Below are 22,373 nucleotides of genomic sequence, written 5' to 3'. Positions count from 1 at the left end.
TCTACAGCCCCCGAGCCGCCCCAGCGCGGGAGTTTCGAGGGGAGCCCGGGGACAGCTGCGGTGTCACGTGGGGAGGCCGCGCGGGGACCGGCGCCTGGGGCTCGAGTGCCCCCGGGAAGCCGGCGCCAAAGGGCTGCATCCGCAGAGCCCAAACCTGGGCGTTCATTAGCGCCTCGCTGGGAGAGGAGCTCGCCCGCCCGCCCGAGCGGGAACAGGTGTCCGTCCGGGTGGCGGCGCCCGGGCCCCTGCGGGCGGGAGGGAGGGGCTGGCGCGCCCGTGCGCGGAGGCCCGAGGGGGAGGTTCCCGCGAGGTGGTTCTTCGGCTCCTCCTCGGCGCTCAGGTTTCCTCTTCCCGCCCGCCGGCTGCCGGCTGCGGCGCCGCCTCCCTCCTCCCTCACTCCCCGCGGCTGGGCCCGCTCTGCGGCCTCGGCCCGCCTCGCCCCCGCCCAGGCCTCCTCCCGCTCGCTCTCTCCCTTCCCCTCGAGCCTCCGAGGAGCCCGCAGCCGCGGGGCGCCCGGGAAGATGGCGGCGGCGGGAGGCGGCGGCGGCGGCGGCGAGGGGGGCGCAAGCCCGGGCGGCGCGGCGGGGCCGGGGTCGGGGCGGCGCGGACCCGGCCCCTCCGCCGAGGCTCAGGACGACGCCCGGGGCCCCGCGCCCGCCGCGCTGCACCCCGAGGAGGTCGCCGTGCGGCTGCAGCGGATGCGCCGGGAGCTGAGCAACCGCAGGAAAATCCTGGTGAAAAACCTGCCTCAGGACAGCAACTGCCAGGTACTGGCACGGGCTGCGAGGCGACGCGTCCCGGGGGCTACGGGGCGGGAGCTTCAGGGGGAAGCTGCCCCCGAGGTGTCCAGGCTGGTGCCAGGCGCCTGGGAGCGGTCCTGCGGAGGAGGGGGTCGTGCAGAGTTAGAAGAACGGTCCGTGGCTTTGCAGAGCCCTCCGGGTTTCTGAGCCTGCGGTCACCCCGCGAGGATGGTACTTTAGGAAACTGAGTCTCGGACAGGCGACGGGAATTGGCTCGTCCAAGGTCACAGGAAAGTCCTGCTCGCGCTTTCCTTCCCCTGTGGTCAGGGGCGTGTGTGTGTGTGTGGGTGGGTGGGAGGGAGGGGTGTGGGGAGTAGTCGTGGACAAAGAGGTGAAAGAGGGTGGAGGTGAGCTGTGGGGCACAGGTTTGGGGAGGCCAGGTCTCGGGAACACTTGGAGACGGGCGGGGGGTCCCGCGGGGTCCTCGGGACTTGGGTGTGCCATGGGGGGCGGGGTCACGGCAGAGCTAGGAGTGAGTTTTGCTGTCGCAAAAGCACTCGACCAAGTTTGTATGAAAAAACTCTGCCCCCTCAGTTTGCTGAGGCCCTGGAGTAGAGAGGTTATCGCTGCGCTGTGGGGAGCCTTGCAGCCCTCTTCTGCCATGCCAAGTCCAGGAGGATTTGTTACTCAGAGACTCCGAGGAGACTTAAAGATAGGCTACGCTGTCTTTGATCCTGATTAACTGTTGCTTTAGGATTAAAAACTCTTTATCTGACTTTTTTTCCCCCTCCTTGATTGCCAAATTAACATGCTCATTGTAGGAAAGTTAGAAAATACAAAGAAGCGCAAAGGGGGGAAATAGAAACCACCTTTTTTTCTGATACATAAAGATAACCATTTTTAACGTGGGGTGTTAGCTTTCTTTTCCTGTGCGTGTATACACATATGTACGTAGTTTTGTTTTATCCCCCCCAAAAGAGAATTTCTTTGATTCTTCAGGGTTTCTTAGTTGCCTAGATGTTCACGTGTGTTTTACAAATAACTGCTATTTATACACTTTGTGGGGGTAGGGAAGGTAGTCTCTCCTAGTTTGCAGATTTGGGGCAATTCCTGCAGTTCATCCTGTGGCAGGATGCATGGAATTGCAGTAGGGTTGCCTATTGATAACCGCAGCAGTTCTTCCATAAAATCCACAAAATAACAAGACCAATGCTTCGTTACTATGTAATTAGACCTTACAGAGCCACTCACAGTAAATGTGAGCATATAACCTTATAACTCATATACGTGAGGGCTGTTTTGTCTCAAAAAGCAATATAAAGTCTCTGTCAGTATTTGTACATCTCATCTCTCTTTGAATGCTTTCCATCATTGTCCACTTCCCATCAGGCAGGTAATATTTTGTGATGCTGCCTGTAAGAACACCTGCAATGGGCTCATTTCATAGAAGCAACTTTCCGCTGCCCACACAAATATGGCAAATAGACAGCAAGTGAGCTCGGAAGAGGGAGGCTTGGGAAAGGCAGATGGCATTTTTTAAAAAAACTGAAGAAATAACAGCTCTGTGTGTAATCTAGAAGAGAGACGGAGAAGTGTCTTGGTTTCCTTTGTAGAATGTCACCTATTTTTCTTATGTTTCCTTACATTAATTCTAAAAATATTTAGACCAAAAATTTTTGATGGTTCTGTATATTCCTGCTTTGCTGTTGGTAACTTTTTCATCTTCCTTCTCAAGAGACTTGAAAAAATATATCAAATGGTCTAATAAAAGGAACAGTTTTAATTACCTGTTGTTAAGGATGGAGAGAGGTTTTATGAGAATTACACTCGTGTATTTTTGAGGTATTCTTTCTCTTATGAATTTATGTTTTGCCTAAATTTTAGGATTTTCTGTAAGATAGCAAGCATAAACTATCACGTAAGATTAGTATAAGATTTGTATGTTTAGATGAGTCTTTTACTGCCAAGTAATCTTAAATTTTTATGGTAAGTTAAATTTTTATGCCACATTCGTTTTGAGAGCTGAAAAGTTTCATCTATGAGCAAAAAAAAAAAAAAAAAAAAAAAAAAAAGTTGCTAGGACCTAGAGACTAGTTTCCAGACGTGCTAGTGTTTATTTTTCTCTATTATGATTTCTATAATAAAGTGTTAGTTTAAGGATTTCTGATGATATAGTTTTAAATTCAAAACAGATAAACATTTGATTATAGATAACATTTAAGTAGTGTTTTTTTTCTTACCATCTTCTATACTTGTACCTTTCCTAAGCTTTCTGATCACAGTCATAGCTATTAGTGGTCCATGTTACATAAATAAATAGAACAGACCAAAATATGCTAATTTCTAAAAGCAATTAAAAGACAGTCTTTTCTTTAGATTATTTAGATAGAGAATTACTTTTTTTTATTAGTCAAATAAAGTTAACATTTATTTGATCCATTTCTCAAGTTGTAATATTTTCATAAATATGTTCTGCAAGAATTTTTTTATATTTTATTTTTCATTTCCCTTAATTCTGTTTTTTTCTTAGTGGCCGCATTTTACTGTCAACTTACTAGTGAAGGATTAACTTTAATTTTATTTTACATCTTTTAGCCAGTATCACCTGGCTACATATTCTCCTTTTGAAATGACTAACATGGTTAAAAAAAAAAAAAAAACAACTACTTTTTGTTCAGTCTCTAAGTAATCAGATATTTTAAATACCCAGCTTCTTGTTTTTTCGTTTTTTTTTTTTTTTTTAGGAACAGTCTATGTTTATTCATTCATTTTTTCTGGAATATCACATTAAAGGTCAAGGTCATTCCTAACTCTGATTCTCAAATTGTATAGTTATGTTTCTAGAAAAGCTATGTTAGTAATTGATCAGTAGGAACCCAGTAATTTTTTCTTAATATTTTGAAAGCATGGATATTTTCTTTATTAAACATAGTTTGCATAAATTTTACTCAAATTTTGTTTAATTTTTGGTATCACAAATATATAATAGCTTTACACTTCCTATGATTAGAAGACACACTGAGAGTGTCATTTATAAGTGGAAGCTTTTAAGGATACAAATATCAAATAACTTACAGTAGTAATAATACTAGCTCTAAAAAAACCCCAAAGACCTTCATACTAATAAGCTCTCAAAAGCTGTCTCATTGAATCATTACTGTGCTGTCAGTCAGGTGCTGTCTGGTCGGCATGGTATGCTTTCTGGAATCCTCCTAGCCCAGCTTTCTCCTAGCCTCAATTCTGGTTCATATCCTTTCCATCGCTTGCACAGACTATTACAACTTTTCTCTTGGTCACCTACCCTCATTATTTTCCTGTGTCTTATGTTTTAGCCCATCCTGCTTACTGCTTCCCTGAGAGAGCTTCAAATCTGATCATGTCACTTCTGCTTAAAACAATACAAAAGCAAAAACAAACAGAAACCTTTGGCTCCATGTTCCCAGCACTGCTTCTCAGACTTTTCCTCAAATTATCCCTCATTTGTCTCTTTTCCTCAAATTTTAAGCTGTAGCAAACCTGAGTTAGCTTACTGCAGGACAAATTGTTTGGAGAGTGAATTGTCTTCATGTTCTGTCTGGAAAATTCATATGAATTTTATGTTCCAGTAAAATTGGGTTTAATTTAAAAACAGTGACAAACTTTTTAAACTCCCCTCTAAATTTTTTTTCATAAACTTGACACTTAGAGAAGATGCACCATGTTTATCCTATGATTTTCCATACTCCTGTATTACCATGGAGTATTCAGACCTCACTTTGAGAAGCACGACATAATAGGGTAGAAATCTAAGGTTCTAGGCTTTTGTGACTTGACCCCTGCCTGCATCTCCAGTCTCATTTCTTATTAGTCCTGCATTGGATTGTACTTTAATTTTTTAAAGCTACCTAGCTCCTTGAATACTTCTTGCCACTGTGACTTGGTATTTGTAGTTGTCTTTGAATGTTAGTGTTTTGTAATGTAATTGTAGCAATTAATTTATCATGAATAATATTTATAATAATTACTGTAATGACAATGAATAATAATGCTGCTGTGAACACTGGTTCTTATTTAGAATAGCCATGTATCTGTGTGTGTCTATATGTGTGAAGTCTTTTGCAACTCTGAATTTAGAATTTTGATTAGTTAAGGTAAGGCCCTAATGTGTTTTTTATTGTATTTCTATAAATTGTATTTTATGGTTAACCTGATTCTGCTTCAGTAGCACTGTTACTGGGAGAAATGGAGAAAACAGCGGCTTTTATTTCCTATACCGTTTGAGTTCACTCAGTTTTTTTCTTACATAGTGTATGTATGTACATGTATTTTGTTTTTGTTGTGTTTATTTTAAAATCTAAAAGATTTTATTGTGTAATTAGAAGAAAATGTGGAGTGCTTAGGGCCAATAGCCAGGATCAGCAAATAGAAGAAACAGTCTATTGTCTGACTGGGTATTATTAACTTTCATTTCAAAGTCTCTACTATGGAAGTTAATTGAGAAGCTTGATGGTTAATTCATAGAGGCTCAATTGAAAGCATAGTATTATCAACTAAGCACTTTTTAGAATAACAAGCCACCAAATATAGGAAATTCTGGTTGATCTTTCTTAAGCTACTTATTCTCATTTTTCTTTTATATTAGTCAAAAACCAATAGAATTTTCTCACATGCTTTGTGTTAGCTGTGGGATTTAAAAATGTACCTTATTTATTTTCTCTGACAATGTATTCAGTAATTGTTGCCTCTTTCTAAACTGGGGCTATTATTCACCGCTTTTTCCTGATGGTCCTGGGATGTTTTCACATTATGAAATTATTTTTTTCTTATTGAGAATGTCATTTTCCTTCCTTCCAAAAGTTACTTTCATGGTGTAGTTTTTACTACTTAAAAGTTATTTATTACATTTTCTTTTTCAACTTGGTTAATCAGAATTGAATTGTGGGTTCTATGCCTTCTATTATCCTATTCCCTGTGTAACAAGGGTGCTGAAAGCTGCTAAAGGAATATAATTCTAGATTTCTGGGACACCGCTGGCTTGGTAAATTCCTAGTCTTGGCAGAAACTCTTAAAAAGTGTCTCAGCAATACTTGTTCTTGCTCTGAAAACACATTTGAGAAGAGGAGTACTTTGTGGTTAGCATCACAATGCTGAGTGTTAACAAGCAGTCCAAAGACATCTCAGGTGATTTACAGACCACTTCCTAATTAATGAATGGGTTGTGCTTATAAATTACTTTTGGGCTTCCACCATGTTTTCTTGTAGAAAGAATATGGTAGATGGTATTTAGTTTTGCCAGTTGGCATTTTAATATTTAAGCCATGATACTTGTAAAGTGTAAGATTACTCTAAATAGTACAATTAACATCTGATTGGCTCTGTGTGGGAGCGGAGACTCCCATCTTCAAGTCATTGATGGGTGCACCTGTGTCTTGTGTCAGATGCTCAAGAAAGAGCTGTGTTTAAGGGAACTGCTCTTGAAATAAACAAGATTCAGAAGATCAGGGAAGCATTAAATGAGGTCAACTCTGGTGAAAGGCTGTTGCTGCCAAAGGGGCCCCTTCACTAACCCCCTCAGTTTTGTCTCCTGATTCTTCTGTTTGCATTTATCTTCCCTACCTGGCAGGCAGTGGCCCTTAGGAGTTCCCTGGGCCCATTTCTCATCTGTGGGCAAAAAGCTCTATGTTTAGCTCTACTTAGCCCAGCTGAAACAGGCAAATAAAGGAATGTTAAAACATAAGTAAAGAAAACAAATATTCTATAAATTGAAAGATCTTTAATAGCTTATTAGTAGCCCTGGCTTTGTTTCTATTTCATTTGCCTAAAGAGGCAGTTGCCTTACTGTCAGGGGATAGTGTACAGTGAGTCAGTCATAAATGAGAATTGGGAAGATCAGGCCACCCAGAACACCTGTCTGTATTATATGTTTTGGTTCATGATTATCTGTGGGGCATCGTCCTTGGTTGCTGTGTACTAACTACCTTCCGTTTGTTCCTCCAGACCTATCCCCACCCTTCTCACCTGCTTTGTGTCCTGGGAGGCTCACTGTGTTGTGGATTGCACTAACAAGGCTCTCTCATCCTCTGGTTTCTGATCGTTTGGTCAGAGCCACTCATGGGAGATCAAAGGGCAGAGGAGAGAGAGATGGGAGCATTTGTTCACCCAGCTCCCTGTCTACCAGGTTTCTGTGGCTTGGCTGTTTTCTCTTTCAAAGGTCACAGCTTCTTTCCAGTGGATCTGTCCATGCAGTTAAGCTCTCTGGGTTGTTGTCATTGTTCCCCTTCCCTTCCTAGGCCTAGGGGTTGCAGGGGACTTTCGCTAACTATGGGCTTTCTTCAAGCCTTTGTAGATAGTCTGTTTAAAAACTTCTCTCCACTTACTAGTTTTTGAACGTGCCATCTGTTTCTTGCTGAGACCTCTTACGCTGTTGCCTGCTCAGTCTCCGTGCTTCCTCTCTTGTAATAGCACCCAGATTTTCCTTTGAGGACCTACTCCTCCTTCATTATTTATTAATTGTTTGGGTTTACTCTCTGTCCCCATCCACAGAGGTGACATAAACCAACAAACAGGAGTCTTCCCTTTTGCCATTGGAATTGGTTAAAAGATGGGCAATAACCTGGACTTAAGCTAGTCAGTACATGGTAGTCCCTTGGCCCTAGTGATTATTTCAACCTACTATGATAAAGAAGCTTAGGACTTTTGTTTGGTTGTTTAAGTAATTCTTTCTTCCCATGGGATTTGAATGCAGAGACACATTGCTCTGATTGTAGCTGACAGTCTGAGGACAGAGCAGACATTCAAAGGAGGACTGACCTGAAAAAGAGAAGGGGAGAGAGAGAGAGAGAAAAAGTTGAGAAGCTGAGCTGGAAACCTGATCAAGCTATATCTGAAGCTTGACCTACCTCTGGACATCTTAGTTATGCAAGCCACTAAATTCCCTTTATTTTTCATTGTTTCAAGTTGAGTCTTCTGTTACTACCAACCAGTAGTATCCCAAATAATATAAAATCTTAATTTAAAAACACATAAATCTTAGTATTGGAAAGGGATGGTTAAATACCTTTCATCCATCCCTTTTGCTTATTAGACAAATCCAGTTTACAGAGTCCTAAACACATGGGTGCTAGCACATTTTTAACACCTTTAGTTTCAAAGAAATCACTGCTTTGTAAGGTATCCTGCTCCACCTTCAGATGGCTTTTGTTGTTTTGTCTTATTTATATTAAATATAGAAAATTTATTTCCCCAAAATTTTAATTTCTTGATCCAACTTCTTCCCTCCAGTAACACAGAGAATTTATGGTATTCTTTTTTCTTTTTTTTTTAAATGTATAACTTCACTTCCTTCATACCAGTACCTTTTAGGGTATGAGTTCAAGTTTCTTCACCATCTTATATTTCTCTGAACATACACTACTATCATTTTGTCATCGCATCCCTTAATATGTGGCACCCAAAATTGAGTATGCTGGTCTAGTTGAGATCTTCCTGTAATCCCTCTGCCCGAGCAAATTTCCCTTTTCTCTGGATTTCTGTAGTAATATTAACGTCTGTGTATTGGGTGCCAACTGTTGCCAGGCACTGTACGTTGTGCTTCATTTACTCTATATTTAATCCTTTTTTCAAGGCTGTAAGATTAGAATACTTTATTCCCATTTTATTGATAAGGAAACAGAGATGCAAAATTGATGTCAAGCAATTTGCCCAAAGTCATTCAGCTGATTGGTTGCAGAGTGGAGAAAACGAATGTTTTTTTTGATTCCAAAGCTCATATTCTTATCACACACATTATGATTGTAATTCCCCTCCACACGTACACTGTACTGTGTTTCAAAGGACAGGGGTTATGTGATACTTAACTTTGTGTCATCAGTGTTTAATCTAGAACCTGACACATTGTTCCAAGGGAAATTTAAAACAGAAGGAGACTACCCACGTATTTGTTCTAAAATGCTATACTTCTGTTAATGCATCTGACACATGGCAGGTTTTCAAGATTATCTTGTAAGATGAACACATTTTGCACTGTTAAGACTGTTAGCTTTTTGGCAGCGAACTTCATTCATAGGTAATTATTCAATCAATCAACTGTTTATGGCTTATGAATAAGTTGAAAGCTATAAACCCTCTCTCCAGAAAAGTGCTTATATGCTTAGGCGCACCGAAATTTACACGTAATTTCAAGGGGTTATGGATCTTTTGTGACTTACCCCAATCTCCCCCTGGGGGACTTACGATCTAGGCTGAGAAGCCGATGTGATTTTGATCATGTCTTTAGGACTTCACCTGAGTGTGGACCACTTGCGTAGATCCAAAACTGCTGTTTCAGAAGAGTTCTCATCAAAAACTTCTGTGGGCCATGGTTACGCATAGGTGAGATGATCTTCCATCTGGGCAAGAATGTGAATCAGCCTCCTTAATTTTCATTGCAGAAAAGACACCTGTGTTACATCATGGTTGATGTAAAAGCTCATGGTTTTCTGGTCCCGCAGCAGTACTGACACTCACAGTGTGCTGGCACAGAGTGGATGTGCAAACATTTTTTCCTTAGAGTCCAGGATATTACAGTGTAATATTTCCCACTTAACGTGTGTTAAAGGTCAAAGAGTAATATAAAGAACGTGTCTCTTTAAAACGTATCAAGACTATTCACAATAAGCATTTGTTGCTAAGAAAAGTTTCTCTTTTTTGTTAGGTTTGTGAGTCTCTAACTTACTGTGAGCCCCTAAACTTGGTGCTTAATTTTGTGCTTACTTACTGTCATTATCTTTAGATTTCCTTTGTCCCTATGCTTGTACATTTCCTTTGTGTGTTTGAAGCTTTCTGTTAAACATTTGTTACCACCTGAATGCCAAAATAGCGTTAGAATTCACTGCATTTGTTGGAGCCTGCATTTGTACTCCTATTCTTTGCCTCATTTCCTGCCATTCCCTTTCACCCAGCCCCACCTCGCTCTACTCTCCTTGGCCCCAATCAGTTTTTATATCTTTCCTCTGTGATTATCTGCTTTCAGTTCCCAGCTTGCCTTATTTCCTGGACTTTGGATCTCCTATTACTCTCAAGTTCAGCTGCTTGCTTTTGATTCCAGGTTAGCCTCCATCTTTCTGACTTTATACCTCATTGGGTTTTTGTATCCTGATCTAGAGTAGAAGTATTGGCAATAAACAAGAACATGTGAATCTGGGACTTTTTTTTTTTTTTAATTGAAGTACCATCAGTTACACTGTGTCCATTTCTGGTGTACAGCACAGTGTCCCAGTCATGCGTATACATATGTGTATTCATTTTCATATTTTTTCATTAAAGGTTACTACAGCAGAAACTTTTTTTTAGTCTGTTTTTGTGTATAGTGGCTAGCATTTGTAAATCTCAAACTCCCGAATTTATCCCTTCCCACCCTGGGACATTTTAAATTTTGAAGTGATCTCAAACTTACAGAAAAGTTGTAAGTACAGTACTAAGAACTTTTTTCCTGGGCTGTTTGAGAGTGAGTGCTGACCTAACTCTCTGCCAGCCTGAGTACTTTATTGTGTATTTCTTACAAATATGGACTTTCTCTAGCATAAGCACATCACAACCATCAGACTCAAAATACTGCCATCTAACCTTCAGATCATGTTTAAGTTCTGCCGGTAACATCTTTTATAGTGAAAGGATACAATTCAGAATCACATATTGCATTTAGTTGTTGTCTTTAGTCTTCTTCAGTGTGAAGTAACTTGACTTTTACAACCTTGACCCTTTTGAAAATTACAGGCCAGTTACTTTTATAGAGTGTCCTTCAATTTGGACATTTTTTATAGTTAGATTAATTCTGCATAATTAGATCCAAGTTATGTATCCTTGGCAGGAATATCCCAGGGTGGTGCACGTTTTAGATGTGTCCCATTGTTGATGAAGTTAACTTTGATCACTCTGACTGACTTTTATTAAAGTGACATCAGCCAGGCTTCTCCATGCAAGGTCTTTCTCTTTGTAATTCATGAGAATTTTGAGAGGAGATATAATTAAGACTGTAAACATTCTACAGGCACACTTTGCTTTAGTGTTCTTTGCTTTATTTGTGCTGCACAAATACTGCGTTTTTTACTAATTGAAGATTTGTGGCAATCTTGCATCAAGCAAGTCGGCACCATTTTTCCAACAGTCTTTGCTCACTTTATGTCTCTTTGTCACATTTTGGTAGTTCTCACAGTATTTCAAACTTGTTCATTATTATATTTGTTATGGTGATCTGTGATCAGTGATCTTTGATGTTACTACTGCAAAAAGAGTATCACACTGAAAGCTCAGATGATGGATAGCAATTTTTTAGCAATAAAGTATCTTTTAATTAAGGTATGTACTTTGAGACATAATGTTTTTGCACTTACGAGACTCCAGTATAGTGTAAATGTAACTTTCATATGCATTAGGAAACCAAAAAAAAATGTATGTGACTTGCTTCATTTCAATATTTGCTTTATTGTAGTGGTCTGGAACTGAACCTACAATATCGCTGCAGGTGTTCAGTTTACTCATTTATTACTTTATATACAAGACAAACTCTTGGTTTCCTGTGTTGTTCGATGGGTTATACTTTATTACTATCATTACTTATTTTGATGCTTTAATTGTTTTACACTTGGGCAGTGGGATCTCCTTCAAGCTGGCTCCTATGTCCTCTTTTTACATAAACTTTTTATTTTGGAATAATTTTGGATTTACAAAAGAAGTTATAAAGATTGTATGCAGAATTCCTGTATATTCTTTACCCAGTTTCCCCTAATATTACATCTTATATAACCAAGGTACATTAGTCAAGATTAAGAAATTAACATTGATACATCATTACTAACTGAACTGCAGACTGTTTGGATTTCACTCGTGTTTTCAATTATGTCTTTTTCCTGTTCCAGGATCCAATCCAGGGGACCACACTGCATTTAGTCATCACGTCTCCTTAGTCTCTGTTCTGCACCAGTTTCTCAGTCTTTCCTTGTTTTTCATGACGTTTATAGTTTAGTCCGGAATTTTTTAGAATGCACCTTAATTCCAATTTGGAAGATGTTTTTCTCGTGAGAGATTAGGGTTATGGAATTTTGGGAGGAATTCCACAGAGTTGAAGTCCACTAATGATTATATCATTTCAGGGGGGACATGATGTTAACATGACTAACCACTGGTGATGTTAACCTTAATCATCTGCTTGAGATGATGTCTGCCACATCACTCCTCTGTAAAGATACTATTTTTCCCATTCACTAGTCCTTGGAAATAAGTCACTAATTCCAGTATACACTTAAGGGAAGAGTCCTATGTCCTTTTTTAAAAAAATTATTACAGTATTAATAATTATATTAGTTTCAGATATACAACAGTGTATTAACTCAGTATTTTTCTAGATTATACTCCATTTAGAGTTATTGTAATACATTGGCTGTATTCCTGTGTTATGTATTACAGTATCTTGTTTTATACATAGTACTTTGTACCTCTTAATCCCCTACCCCTATTGTGCCCTTCCCAACTCCCTCTCCCCACTAGTAACCACTAGTTTATTTTCTGTATCTGTGAGTCTGTTTCTGTTTTGTTATATTCATCCATTAGTTTCATTTATATTCCACATATGAAAAGGATAACATACAATATTTTTCTGACTTATTTCCTTAAGCATAGCATCCTCTAGGTCCAACCATGTTGCAAATGGCAGAATTTCATTATTTTTTATGGCTGGTATTCCACTGTATATGTATGTACACACCACATCTTCTTTATCCATTCATCTTTTGATGGACACTCAGATTGCTTCTGTATCTTGGCTATTGGTCCTGTATACTTTTGACATGTCCTCATCATTCACTGAGCACTTCCTTTGCTTTTGACACAATTAGATGTTGCAGCTTATTTTGTACTTTCTGTGCTTTAGTCCTTGAATCAGCCATTTCATGAAGGCACCTGTTATAGACTGAATGCTTGTGTTCCCCCAAATTCATATGTTGAAGCCCTAACCCCCAATGTGGCTATATTTGGAGATGGCATCTCTATGGAAGTAATTAAAGTTAAAGGAGATCATTAGTGTGGAGTGCTGATCTGATAGGATTAATGCCATTGAAGAAAAGGCACCAGAGAGCTCTCTCTCTGTTGTGTGTCTCACCCCCCTACACACACCCCAATGTGTGCAAGCACCAAGGAAAGGCCGTGTGATGACACAGTGAGAAGGTGGCTGTCTGCAAGCCAGGAAGATTTCAGTAGAGACCAAATCAACTAGAACCTGGATCTTAGAATTCTAACATCCAGAACCATGAGAAAATACGTTTCTGTTGTCTGTGATATTCTGCTAGGGCAGCCCTAGAGGACTGTTACAGAGCCTAATTTCTTCTAGGGGAAAGTACTGTTAGGAAGCCAAGACCTGGGAGCTGGTTTTACTCACTACCATTGAGATGCCACTGCTATCTGTTCCCCTTAGTAGGCAGAGCTAGAGAATGTGTGAGTGTATGTATGTGTGCACACACGTATATGTACACCTACATCTACCTGTAGGAAGCAGTGAGTTCATACTCACACATCAGATTGTAGCCTGACACCATAGAGTTCCTTCTGGTTTTCTCCCATTCCATATTCATTACTTTTTTTCCTTTCAGTGAGAAACCTGGTGTTCATTAACCCTCTTATATTTACCTATTTGAACAATCCTCTTCTAAGTAATGAATCTTCCATCACCACTGCAGATGTCTGTCCCCTCCCCCTTGCAGATGCCCACCTCATCCAGCATAGGCTCCCTCCTCCTCCACTGGGCAGCGACACTTACCTGAGTTCTGACATTCTGTGCTGGGTTTTCCTGCTGTGTGGGTGTCCTCCTCACTTTGCTTGCACTCTGAAACCTGAGACATTAAATAAGGTATTTTGTGTAAAATATATGGGTAAGTGTACAGTAAGTGAGATCTATTATTAGGGGTAGCTGTGGTAGCAGATTTTGGAAATGGCCCTGCAAGATTTTTAATCCATGGAACTGTGAATGTGACGAAGTATCACATGTGTGATTGTTACATGACAAAAGGGGAGTTTTGCAGATGTAATTAAGATTACTAATCAGTTGATTGAAGGTTATTGGAACGGAGATTATCCAGGTGGGCCATATCTAATCATACTAGCCCTTTAAAAGCAGAGTTTTCTGTGACTAGTAGCAGAGGGAGAAGTCTGATGATTTGAAGCACAAGAAGGATTTGACGCTCTGTTGCTGGGTTTGAAGATGGAGTGGGCCATGTATGAGGATTTTAGAGCTGTTTCTAGGAGTGGAGAGTGGTCCCCAGCTGATGACAGCAAGAAAACGGAGACTTCCATTCTACAACCACAAAAAACTGAATTCTGCTAACTGCCTTAATGAGTGGAAGTGCCTTCTTCCTTAGAGCCTCTAGATAAGAGTCCAGTCTGCCTAAGACCTTGATTTTGGCCTTGAGAGATCCTAAGCAGAGAACTCACTTGAGCATGGCTGGAATTTTGACACACAGAAGTGAGAGATAATAAATGGGCATTGTTTTAAGCAGTTTAATTTGTGCTAATTTGTTGCACAGCAATGGAAAATGAATACAGTGGTACATCCAGGAAATAATTTGAGAGAAAAAACATTTGTGTCAGGGAAAAGGAGATTGTGGTTATGTATGGTTATTATTTGGGAGAGATAAATCCATCCCCTGGGGATATCTGCAAACAAAAACTGCTCAAGGAGAACCTCTTATGGCTAGATGTATAATATTAATTTGAGATATGTTGAATATTTTCTTTTAAGTGAATTAGGTATTAGGTTAGTGTAAAGAGTATTTTCAATTTTTTTCCTTTTTGTGTACTTGAAATATATTGGTTTATGTTCAGATTATAAAATCATCTTAGAAAAAAATACTGTATTGGAGTTGATAAAAGCAACCTGTAGAAATAAATATTCATGCATTTAACAGACATTCAAGGTCTGCTTTTTGCCAGATGTTGGAGACCTTTCTGCAAACAAGGCAGATATATGGTATTTACTATTACTAAGCCTACAGTCTAATGAAGATACAGGTATATGAGCAGTTAAAATACAGATGACAAGCACTGTAAGTGTTGTGATGGAGGAAGTAGAAAATACTGTGGGAACACAGAAGAAAGATGTCTACTCCACACTTGGGAGATTCAGAAAGGCTTCTTAGAGAAACTCATTTAAGCTGAAACTCAGGAAGAGAGAAGTTAACTAGGGGAAGGGAAAGAAAGAAAGAGGTGAGGAATATTCATAGTAGTAGTAACAAGATACAACAAGTCCTAAAGAAAAGAAAAAGCATGACCAATAATTAGCGTACCGTGGCCGAGGCACAGCATTTGAGAGAGGTTCTGGTTCAGTATAAGATCAGCACATTAAGCAGGACCAGATGATTATAAGCCATATAAAAGAATTTGGGTTTTAAGGGAAATGAAGATACGTTGAAATATTTAAACAAAGGGAGTGATGCATTCAGATTTCTAGCTGTCAAAGAGTGAGATTATGTTGTTTTTATTTTTATCTTTCAAATTGGGTTCTTACTCTGGTCTCTGTCCTAAGGTTAGGAAGTTAGTGATGCAGTAAGCATGAAGAATGTGCTGAGATTGAATAGTTCATAGATTTTAATTTTATATTGGTGATACTTGAGATGCTGTGTGTGTGTGTGTGTGTGTGTGTAATAGTAGTTCATTGTGTTTGCCCCAGAGTCTGTCAACCTGGCTTTGAATCCCAAATTCACTACCTACTGTCTATGTAAGTCCCTTCTCTAGGGTTCAACATCCTCAGCTTCAGAATCTGGATAATAACCTCCAACTTTAAAATCCAGATCATGGGGTTGTTAGGGTTAAGCAAGATTATTTCAATAAAGTGCCTGGGATAAAGTCATCATTGAGAAGATTATTGCTATTATATAACTAATAAAAAGCTGAATGTTTATTAATTTTTTTTAGGCCAAGTCAAAATGTTCCTTGGCAAAAAGTTGGTATTCAAATGAACTTACCAACAAAACAGCTGCATTGAAAGCTGTTAAATATTTAGCCAAGTTAAAATTGACACCGCATTTACTCAGCCAGTATCACAAAAGGTATCATATGATGGGCCTTGTCTTGGGCCAAAAAAAGTATTACCTGGTGTGGAACATTCAAATGAAGTTGTAGGCAAGCAGTTATAGGTTATAGCATATATAGGTATGGAGCCAAGGAGAGAAATTTGAGGTGGAAATAAAGAATTTGGAGATCACTGGCATGAAGATGGAACTTAAGTCATCTCAATAGATGCAGAAAGAGCATTTGATAAAATTTGATAAAATTTAGCACCCATTCATAATAAAAACTCATAGCAAACAGGAAAGAAGTTCCTCAAACTTAAAGATTATCTAGGAAAAACAAAAGCAATCATATTCAATGGTGAAATATTGAAAAATTTCCCTTGAGATTACAGGCAATACCAGTATCACTTCTGTTCAAGATTGCACTGGACATTGTGGCTAATATAATATGCTTAACTCCAGCTGTCTAAAAACTGATAAGTGAAAGAAAAAATTTTAAAACTGTTTAAAGACAAAATATCTTTATGACCTTGGTCAGGAAAGAATTTCATAAGGCACAAAAAGAACAAATTGTAAAGGGAAAAATTGATAATTTTGGCTTCATTAAATGAAAAACCTCTCTTTACCAGAAGTACCCACAAATAAACAAAATGACAGACCACTTACTAGGGGAATACATTTATAATATGCTTCCCCAGAGGATTAGTATCCAGAGTATTAAAAACAAAAACAGAAAACTCTTACATGTCAATAAAAGACAAACACAATAGAAAAATGGGCAGTAGAGATAAGTAAATGTTTATCAGAAGAGGAAGTAAACAAATGGTAAATAAATATGAAAAGATACCTGTATCAGAATTCTTCTGTAAAGCAGATTATATATAATATTTATGTTAATATATATTTATACAATACATATATAGAGAAAAGTTGATTGATTGATTGTGGGAACTGGCTAGACTAAAATCTGTTAGGCCAGCCAGCAGCTAGAAACTCAGGTGGGTGTTGATGTACAGTCATGAGAAAGGATTGCTTCTCCAGAATACCTCAATTTTCATGCTGAAGGCCTTCAACTGATTAGATGAGGCCCACCCACATTATCTAAGGTGATCTCCTTCACTTAGAGTAAACTGATTGTAGATATTAACCGTATCTGTAAAATACCATTACAGCAACACCTAAATTAGGGTTTAAGTAAGTAACTGGATTCTGGAGCTAAGTTCACACAGAAAACTAACCAGCACAATGCTTTATTAATCAAGGGGATACAAATCGAGTACAACATGGTATGATTTTATATCCACTAAATTGACAAAATTTAAGAATCTAATGAGACCAAGCATTGTAAGGACTCTCACATACTGTTAATGGGAATGTAGACCTTTACAATCATTCTGGTAAAGAAGTTGGCACTTTCTTGTAAAGGTGATCATTTACATGTGTACAGCCCAGGAATTTCACTCTTTCAGAAACTTTTGCACATGAACACCAGGAGATACATAAAATTTACAAGAAGGCTGTAGTAGTTTTAAAAACATATATTGAAAGAAAAATATATATATATAAATAGAAAAATAGCAACAACCTGGAAACAAGTCAAATATTCACTGATAGAAAAATAGATCTGTAAATCATACTGTAATCACTGAATGGAATATTAAACAGTACTGAATAAATAATAGCCATGTGGCTCATGAATGAATTTTAAAAACAGAGTATTGAATATAAAAAGTAGGGCACAGAAGGTTAAAAATAGCATAATACCGTTTTTATAAAGCTCAGGAACAAGTAAGCTAAAATGACATTGTTTGGAATTACAAACCTATGTGAGAACACCAGCTATGGGGGATGGGCGAGTGAGGGAAGGCATAGTATGACGGAAAAGCGTTGCCAGTGTTCTAGTCTTTAAGTTTGCTGGAGCTCCTGTGTGCTTATTTCATTATTATGCCCCATAATATGTGTTACAGATAATCCTGTTGTATTATCAAATCACTTAAAATTTTAAAAGAAAATAAATAAAACTTTTTTTATTCCAAAAAAAAGTGGAAGAGTGCTTTAAAAAAAATAAAAGAAGAGTGCTTTATCTACGAAAGCCTTTTTTTTAAGCACATAAGTCTGCAATGGGCTTAGAAGACCCCAAAGTCTATAACAGAACTATTCCAACAGTTAGGACATCACGAATGCTGTAAGAGAAATGCTTGCACTGAGTAGGATGTTGGACTGTATGATCTCAAAGATTTCCTTTGAGCCCGGATTCTCGATGCCTCTTCTCTTATATGATTCAAGTTTAAGACTTAGGCTGGGTTTCATTCAGGAAGAAGTCCAGACCAGCTGGAACAATGCTTACTTAACTTTTGGAAGGTTAGTTGACTGATTGCTTTGACTTGAAGGCTATTGAACTTCTCCCCAGGGAATGATGGTGAATCTGGTCTGGAAATAGGTTTCTAAAGCTATCTAATAATAATCAGTTTTGATGAACTCATGTTACTGTAAGAAGTTGGTAAATGATATTGCCAGAGGACAAAGTGTTATCATCAGAATTGCTGTCTCGTTCCTTAAAATTAGCTTGTAAGTTAATAGAAATGTCCTAAAGCGAGATTACTACAGGGAGGCATAATTTTAGTCCTTTCGGTTTTGTGTGGTGGAGCAGAGTAGAATTTTGGCAAATGGTTGTTAGGGCTCTCTTTCAGGTTTTAAGTTTTTAATTTGTCCAACTTGCTGAGGCTCAAATTGAGGGGTGACCCACTTTTGCCTGGGTCAAAACAATGAGGGCATGGAGAAAAATAATTGTTTTTTTCTTTGCAGGGAGCTTTGAAAAGTTTCCCAGTTGGCAAAATGTGTATTCCACATCTGATACATAGGAAAGCTATGTTTAGAATTATGGGTGTCTTAAAAATAAAATCCCTAAGTTGCAAAATGCATCTTTGAAAGCTTCAGATCTCTCTCAGGTGGTTCTGTCAGCTAAATGAGAAACATAATATGTCATTTGTTTATGAGTACTTGATAATATGAAGAGCAGTATCATGTTTTCTTTATCTGGCATTTGACAGCTGTTAACTAGTGAAATGAGAGATTAGAGTCTGTGCAAGTAAAAGCATACACTGGATCCTTCAAACAAAACTGTGTCACCTTCTGTATAAAGTATTAAATTAGCCGATTGGCAAGATGTGTGTGGTATGCTGTTGAGAGAGTTATGTTTTATTAACAAAGAATACACTATCTGTCTTTTAAGTCCAAGGAAACGTTGAAGCTTGCAAGATTAAAAAATTACCATGGTAATATATAAATAAATCTGTATCTATTCATCATATTACTATATAATTCATCAAACAGTATTTTATAGAATTGGTAATTTAAAACTTTTCTAATACTGTCTTAGTAATAAAGAATATAAAGTTACCAACTTTATCTTATCTTTCTTTTATCATAGATGACTGTCTTTTTTCCCACCCAGCACTGTTTCTATACCTTGCCTATTATATCACTCTTACCCCCACCCCTTCCATTGGGTTAAAAGAAAATATTTCTCAACTTGTAACTGTTCTCTTATTTTCCGTTTCCATATGATCACTTCTTAGGGCATTGATGGTATTGCTTTTGTAACTATTAGTGGTGATGCACTATTTTTAGTTAATCCTGGAGGGAATAAGGCAGTATAGCACAGAGGTGAAGAGTGTGGTCCCTGGAACCGGACCCACTGGTGAATCTACACTCAGCAAATGGCTAAGTATAAGACTTTGGCAAGTCACTTGAATTTGCTCAGCTCTGGTTTCCTGCTTTTTAATAAAAAGGGTGAGTTCAGTGCTCTGGTGCCTAGTAAAAGCTAGATGATGTTAACTGTCGTAACTATGGCAGTAATAAGAATGATTATTATTGAATTAATTAATTTAGATTGCAGACAACATTCTAGCACTTATGTCTGTTTAGTTTATTCATTTGCAATATAGAGTAGGTTGGCTGTACCTCTCTGATCTGGAGTCCAAATGTCCACTTATGTGATAGTCCAATTCCTTTAAAAAAATAATAACTACATCTGTCAGTAAAATTTTCAAGGCCAAATATATCAAGTCAATGACAAAATAAGTTATATTCACTTTAATGTATATTTGAGTGCCTAGCATATGCAAAGCAATGTGGATAGTATACAAATATATAAAATACAGTTCCTGTATTTGAGTATTATCAACTTAATAGAAAGGTTTGGGGAAAAACAGATGAAATACACTATACTTTCCCAGCTGAATGGTAGTTACGATATCAGAATTTAAAAGTTCAGACTGGATTATTAATAGAAGCTGAACAAATAAGACAGCTGGTTTAAAAATCTTGGGGAGCCAAGAAATAAATTGGACTACATACTATACCTTGATGGTTGTTCCTTTTTTCATACCCAGGAATCTCTGAATTAGGTTTATAATTTCTATCTCTTTGTTCTACATGCTGGTGCTACAACCATCAACAAGTGTAATACTTGTTAAAAACTCAGAATGTAGTACACAAGTAGAAATGTTGAATATGATTTCTGTAAGAGAGGCATAAATAAAGTATGACCATTGCTAGAGGTGGGAGGGGTGACGTTCTGTGGAAAAGAATTTTAAAAAGCTTCGTGGAAGAACATTTGAGCTGGGATTTCAAAGGATGCATGGGATTTCAGGTGAAGTTTGAGAGCTGCAGTGGTGTGTTTGGCCCATGCTGTGTCAAGGTATCAGCGTAAATTTAAAGTGAGGACTGTGTATTTTCCACTAACTGCATTTCTGTGTGTATTGAGCTCATGTTTTGTCTCTTTCAGGAAGTTCATGATTTATTACAAGACTATGAGTTAAAATATTGTTATGTGGACAGAAATAAGCGAACAGGTAAGATTTCAGTTCTCAGCACCTGATTTTATTTTAATTCTACATGTCGTCATTAGAGATCAAATTAGCTTCATGTCTTTTTTAAATCACTATGTTATACATCTGAAACTAATATCATATTGTAAATCAACTATACCTCAATAAAAAATAAGCCAGAAAGTGCAGTTGCACTGGTTTTTAAAATTATACGTAAAATAATATAATGTTACTAGAGCTTTATGAATTTTTATAATGAATGTTCTAATGTTATAAAATTATAATGAGTGTTTTTGATCTGCTTAGTATCTTTCAGTTTTTAATAATATTGCTGTATGGACTTAGTGACTAGATTATGTGATTGGACCTTGAGTTATACAAATTGGGGAAATTGTTTAATTATTCTGTGTGTTAGTTTTATATCTGAGATTAAAAGTCTGAACTAGATTATCTTCTTTGTGTACATATGATATGTAAATGTTCAAAAACATCTCTCTGAGATGACTTAAAAAATAAGGAAATGTGTGGAGGGTGTTCGAACAGTCATATACAGGCAGACTCCCAAGTTAGCAAATACTTCATAGAAATATTTTATGTTTTTAAAATATTTTTTTATAAGGGATAGATGAAATAGGTGAAGGGGGTCAAAAGGTACAAACTTCCAGTTATTAAAAAAAAAAGTCTTGGGGATGTAATTTATAAGGATGACTATAGTTAATAATAGTGTGTTGCATCCTTGAATGTTGCTGAGAGAGTAGATCTTAAGAGTTCTCATTCCAAGAAAAAATTTTTAGCTGTGTATGGAGACAGGTGTTAACTAGACTTATTGTGGGGATTATTTCATGTATATACAAATACCAAATCATTCTGTCGTACACTAGAAACTGTTACAGTGTTGTATGTCAGTTATATCTCAGTTAAAATGTTTTTTTTAAAAGTATTTTTGGTCATTAAAAAGATACAGATGCTAGAACCCAAATATAGAACTATTAATTAAGAACTTCTAAAGTATGGTTAGGAATTCTGCATTAATTTTTTTCTGACTTACAAAAAATTGTGAAAAGAAACATTGCAGTTAAACATGAGATCAAGTTCCTGTACCTCTCTGATTCTGTTCCCTCCCTCCCTGCTTACCTGAGGACAGGCACTTAGGAATTTGGTGTATACTTTGCAATCTGTGCTGTTATACTGTGGTAGTCATTAGAGCTGTTCACAGGTTCTTTTTCTTCTGGGCATGAGGTGAGATAGTGCTTCCCTGTCTCTCCTTGAAGTTACCAGTGGGCATATGATTTCCTTTTCGATGAATGAAGTGACATGTATCCCCTCCAGGTAGAAGATTTCAGAGCTAGCATGCGATGCACTCCCTGCTCACCCCTCTACTTGCTAAAGTGATTGAGGAAGGTTGTAGAACCTCTTTAAACATAAGTCCCAGTATGATTTTAATGAGCAAAGCTTGCTTCCTTCCTTTCTTCCTTCCGTCTGTCCTTCTTTCCATCCTTCTTTCCTTCAAGCATGGGATATGCAGCATGAAGAACAACAAGAAAAAAACCCTTTCATTTTGTTAAGCAATTGAAATTGTGGAGCTGTTTCTTGCCAAAACATCCCAACTAATGCCTGAAATTTTACTATATGTAAAGTTAACAGTGTTGTACTTGATGTTTTTAAAAACTTAACACAAATAGTATTCTACTGTACTTTTCATTTAGCAACTTGCTTTTTTTTTTTTTCTGACCTATACCTGTTTTTTTAGGTCTTTCCACATTGATACATATAGCTCTAGTTCATTG

General features: G+C 38.0%; 1 protein-coding gene across 2 annotated transcripts in view; it reads left to right on the top strand.

Annotated features, from left to right (window-relative positions):
• RAVER2 (ribonucleoprotein, PTB binding 2) overlaps positions 1-22,373 on the top strand; it is a 98,472-nt gene continuing 76,099 nt past the window's right edge. For both annotated transcript variants that reach the window (XM_010949966.3, XM_045512441.2), the window contains exons 1-2: positions 1-767; positions 20,544-20,610. In XM_010949966.3, coding sequence (XP_010948268.3) covers positions 522-767; positions 20,544-20,610 — 313 coding nt within the window. In that variant the 5' untranslated portion in view covers positions 1-521. The remainder of the gene's footprint in view (positions 768-20,543; positions 20,611-22,373) is intronic.

This window comes from Camelus bactrianus, chromosome 13, assembly GCF_048773025.1.
Source record: "Camelus bactrianus isolate YW-2024 breed Bactrian camel chromosome 13, ASM4877302v1, whole genome shotgun sequence".
NCBI lineage: Eukaryota > Metazoa > Chordata > Mammalia > Artiodactyla > Camelidae > Camelus > Camelus bactrianus.
The sequence above is the reverse complement of the archived record's forward strand: the minus strand, read 5'-3'. Positions and strand labels throughout refer to the sequence as shown.